This window comes from Dreissena polymorpha, chromosome 1, assembly GCF_020536995.1.
Source record: "Dreissena polymorpha isolate Duluth1 chromosome 1, UMN_Dpol_1.0, whole genome shotgun sequence".
Classification (NCBI taxonomy): Eukaryota; Metazoa; Mollusca; class Bivalvia; order Myida; family Dreissenidae; genus Dreissena; species Dreissena polymorpha.
In genome coordinates, this window is record NC_068355.1 from 146490839 (window position 1) to 146496530 (window position 5692).

The 5692-nt window shown below is 37.7% G+C and overlaps 1 protein-coding gene across 1 annotated transcript in view; it reads left to right on the plus strand.

Annotated features, from left to right (window-relative positions):
- Positions 1-2106: 2106 nt before the first annotated feature.
- LOC127856752 (uncharacterized) overlaps positions 2107-5692 on the plus strand; it is a 62823-nt gene continuing 59237 nt past the window's right edge. Inside the window, exon 1 of the mRNA XM_052392972.1 lies at positions 2107-2137. Within this exon, the coding sequence (XP_052248932.1) occupies positions 2107-2137 (31 nt within the window). The remainder of the gene's footprint in view (positions 2138-5692) is intronic.

The following is a 5692-nucleotide window of genomic DNA, read 5'->3' on the forward strand; positions in this document are numbered from 1 at the left end:
GCTGTACATGTTCTGAAACTGATGCAACGTTTGAAGAGGAGAGTGGAGAAGGCAACGACTCTTACTCTTAGGCCTTCAGAGCAGTCCAGACTAATCTTACCAGAAACTTCCAAGATGCCGGTCAGATTAATCAAAGAAAACGTAGCGGGCGTCATCGACAAGCAGTTCTTCCTGGAGTGATAGATGTGCCAGATGGAGGTTGCACCGGCAGCACTTTCCGTTAGGGTGATAAAGATTTTAAGTCGGCAAGCAATCTGTCAAGCGACCGTGCTGTCACCGCTCAGAGCGACACCCTCCCCGAACGCCAACTGAACGTACAGACAACTAAAGGAAACAGAGCATCATTGAGAGAAGCAAAAATTTTGCGAGGCACACAATTGCACCATTGGCACAAAATGCCTGGTGGCTTTGAGTTAATATCTGAGATAGATGCTTCGCCAGGACTGGCACAATGGGCAATACTAGGAATCGCACCATGAAGAGGCGGACCAAGACTTAAGACATCGAAATCGTTGTGCAAGTCACGCTCCTAGCGGCAGAGCACGAGGAACCAAAGCACCGATTCAGGAAAGCATAGCAGATGACATTGAATTGCTTTCCAAAAACATTTCCGTGCCAAGAAGGGAGTATTGAAATACAACAGAGTGGGCGATAAAAACATAACGGTGCCTTCTACAAAATAAATCTCAATCAATACTTTGGACCGTATCGAAAATCGTTTCAAGGACAGATTTTGATCCCATGATATCGTGAATTCTGGTAAATCTTTATTTTACTGAATAAATAACACAAAATAGTTATATTACACTCGCAAATGAGCAATGACAGACTGAATAAATAACACAAATACTACTTGTTTGATTACACTCGCAATAGTTTAATTACACAGACACTTAATTATATTGTGCCATTCTACGTTACTTCCATCGACTGTACTTTGTTGGTAATATTTTGTTTACAAAAATAACAAAAAATGCATTTTCAAATTTTTCACAGCCTGGAGAATGTTGTGATTTTGACAGGGCATCGACAAAGCGCAAATGTTTACATTCTGCAGACGTCATCATTATTTGTATTGTGTTTTAGCCTCACCTGAGCACAATGTGCTCATGGTGAACTTTTGTGATCGCCTTTTGTCCGTCAAGCTGCATCAACATTTGCCTTGTTAACACTCTAGAGGCCACATTCATTGTTTCATCTTCATGAAATTTGGTCAGAAGATTCATCCAATAATATCTTGAACGAGTTTGAAAATTATCCCGGTTGCTTTAAAACCATGGCAGAGTATTTTTCCTTATATGGCTTTAGTAAAACCTTGTGAACACTATAGAGGCCACATTTATGTCCGATCTTCATGAAACTTGGTCAGAAAATGTGTCCCAATTATATCTTGGACGAGTTAGAAAATTTCGGTTGATTTAAATATATTACCACAATGGGGGCGTGGCATTTTTCCTTATACATGTATAGCTATAGTAAAACCTTGTTTACACTCTAGAGGCCCCATTTATTGTACGATCATCATGAAACTTGGTCAGAAGATTTTTAACTAATGATATCTTGGACAAGTTTGAAAATGGTTCTGGTTGCGTGAAAAACATGGCCACCAGGGGGCAGGGCATTTTTTCCCTTATATGCTGCCTATGGCTTTCGTAAAACATTGTTAACACTCTAGGGGCCACATTTATTGTCCAATCTTCATGAAACTTGGTCAGAAAATTTATCCACATGATATTTTGGACGAGTTCAAAATGGTTCCGGTTGGCTGAAAAACATGACCATCAGGGGGCGGGTCATTTTTCCTTATATGGCTATAGTAAAACCTTGTTAACACTATAGAGGCCACATTTATTGTCTGATCTTCATGAATTTGGTCAGAAGATTTTTCCCAATTATATCTTGGACAATTTTAAAAAACTGTTCCAGGTGGTTGAAAAATATGGCCACTAGGGGGCGGGGGATGTTTCCTTATATGGCTATCGTAAAAACTTGTGAACACTCTTTAAAAGTCACATTTATTGTCCAATCTTCATGAAACTTGGTCAGAGCATTTGCTGTAATGATACCTTTGATGTGTACGAAAATGATTCCTGTCTGTTTAAAAACATGGCTGCCAGGGTGTTCACTATTCATGAAAGTAGGTAAGAACATATGTTCTTATGACATCTTTGGCTGCACAGGTCAGGTCCTTTGAATCTCAGGCGAGCAACTTTGGGACTTGCAGGCCCTCTTGTTTTTATTATTGTCAGTTGCTCATTTGAAACGTTAGTAAAAGGACTAATCTGTATTGTACTTCTCATTACTTTAACAACCAAACCACAATTATATTGCAATATCTGACACACAATGATAATTTCACGTTCAAATCAGTGCTAAAAAATCTAGGTCAATAAATCAAATTAAAATAAATGCTTGTGGACACTTTAGAATCGTAACAATGTAGAGGTCTGAACTAGGATAATCCTCATTAGATTAGATTGACTAGTGGCACTTTGTAATAAGACAATACAATCAAGCGCAGATGACTGTAAATTATAGACATTTTTTAAACTAACTGCACAAAATTTCAATAACTAACATCACTAAAAAGATTGACTTCAAGAAATGAATATTAAAGGTTGATGGGATCACACAATGCATTCACCATTAAGACCACAATTTCAATTGTGGGACCAATGGTGATAGCTGAAACATTGCATCACATGTTACCTAGACACATCAGAGATATGTAATTAATTCATTAGACTCAGCGAACACAAAATACATAAGTGGTTAATGCTTTACATAAACATTTCGAGTTATGGCATTTATTCTCTCGGATTGATTTACCAGGGTACCATCACTGAGATTCATTCACTGTGATTTCAGCATTAGGATTGATTCACTAGCATATTAGCACTGGGATTGATTCACTTGGATATAACAACTAATATTGATTCACTGGGATATCATCACATCGATTGATTCTCTGGAATTATCAGCAATAGGATTTAATCACCTTGGGCATCACCGCACCCACTGATTATTGATTCACCAGGATATCAGCACTGGGATTGATTCATCGGTATATAAGGTCTGGAATTGATTCCCTGGGAATATCAGCAATGGAATAATTCAGTGAATTAGTAGCACAGGAATCAGTAGATACTAATGTATCTAATACACAGTGGATACTAATGTGAATTAGTATCCACTGGGATATTACCTATGGGATCTATTCACTGGGATTACAGCCTTGAGATTTATTCACTGGGACATCAGCACTGGCATCGATTCATTGGGATATCAGCTCTGGTATTAATTCACTGGTATTTCAGCACTGGCATTGATTCTTGGGATACAAATGCATCAGTTCTGGATTGATTCACTGGGATATCAGCCATGGGGTCTATTTAATTTGGGATCAGCACTGGGATTGATCCACCGGTATATCAGCTCTGTGATTAATTCAATAGGATTGCAGCCTTGTTATTGATTCACTGGGACATCAGCACTAGGATTGATTCATTGGGATATCAGCTCTGGGATTTCAGCACTGGTATTAATTCATTGGGGTATCAGCTCTGGGATTGACTCACTGGGATATCAGCACTGGGATCAATTCATTAGAACCAGCTCTTTGATTGATTCACCTGGATATCAGCTTTGTTATTGAATTACTATGATATCAGCTCTGGGATTTTGTCACAAAGATATCAGCAATGGTATTCATTCACTCGTACATCAGCACACCGATTAACTCACTGGGATTTATTACTGGGATTGATTTTTGAAAAAGCAGCACTGGAATTGATTCAACAGGTATCAGTACTGGGATCAATGCACTATGATATGAACACTGGGATTGAATCACCAGAATGTCATAAGTAGGATTGATTCAGTCAGATATAAGCACTGTCTTTGTTATACAGGGATTTCAATACTAGGATTTATCCAAAAGAGTGTAATTACTTTTGTCGATAAATTGGGACATAAGCACTTGGATTTTATCACTTGGACATCATCAGACCGTTTGATTCACAGCGATATCAGCACAAGGATTGATTCACTGGGATTTCAGCACTGGGATTGATTCACTGGGCTATAAGTACTGGGATTGATTCATTGTGATTTAAGCACTATGATTGATTTAGATATCAGCACAGGCATTGATTCACTATGATATTTGTACAGGGATTGATTCACTGTGATATATGCACTAGGATTGATTCACAAGGATATCAACCCTTTGATTGATTCACTGGGATATCAGCACTAGGATTAATTCACAAGGATATCATCTCCGGGATTGCTTCACTGGGATTTCACAGTGGTATTAATTAATTGGGTATCAGCTCTCGGATTGATTTACTGTGATATCAGCACTGGGATTTCAGCACTTGTTTTATTTATTGGGATATCAGCTCAGGGATTGATTCACTGTGATATCAGCACTAGGATCGATTCATAGGGATCAGCACTGGGATTAATTCACTTGGATATCATCCTTCTTATTGATTCCCTAGGATATCAGCTCTGGGATTGATTCTCAAGGATATCAGCACTGGTATTCTCACTGGTACACATCGGCACACTGATTGATTCACTGGGATTTTAACACTGGGTTTGATTCTTTAGGATATCAGCAATGAAATTGATTCAACAATATATCAAAACTGGGATCGATGCACTATGATATGAGAAAATGGATTGATTCACCAGGTTGTCATAAGTAGGATTTATTCTGTCAGTCATATATCAACACTGTCTTTGTTATACAGGGTTTTCAACACTAGGATTTATCCACAGGAGAGTAATTTCTTGGATCAATTAATTGGGATATAAGTACTTGGATTTAATCACTGGACATCATCACACCCATTGATTCATTGGGATCTCAGCACTAGGATTGATTAACAAGTATATCAGCACTCGGATTGATTCACCAGGGCATAAGAACTGGGAGTGATTCACTGGGATATCAGCACTAGGATTGATTCACAAAATATCAGCAATCGGGTTGACTCACTGGGATATCAGCACTGGGATTGATTCACTTGCATATCAGCACTCGATTGACTCACTGGGGCATAAGCACTGGGATTCATTCACCAGGGTGTCATAACTAGACTTGATTGAGTGAGATATCCCCAGTAGGATTGATTCACTGGGATATCAGAAATGGGATATCAGAATGCTTTTGGATTGGGCATGCAATAAATAACAGATAACATCAAACTCAATGCACTTATTCACTGATTTATTGATCATAGCTCATACAATGAAATAAGTGGTAAAGTAAAAGGCTTTGTAAACTATAAATAGAAGAAAAATACATCAGGTGTGATTCGTACATTTGTGCAAGTGTACAAAGTGTGTACCCAGTTCTGAATCAAACTGAAATCAGTCAACATTAACACAAGACAAGATCGAGTTACATGTCAAATAACAGCACGTTTTTTTAACTATGTAATTTATATATAAAAATTAACATTTTGATTTGGCTGAATTTGTTCAGGAAAGCATTCTATGAACCGGACAAACTTTACTAAATACAAAACAATTAGCATGACATGTAAGTAAAATACGATAAATTAACATAATTTTGCACATGACCCTTAAACATGTTATCATCTACAAATATACATATGGTTTTTAAACATGTATCAATACAAAAATAGTTTTTTTTACTAAGCAAAACCTTTGGTGTACT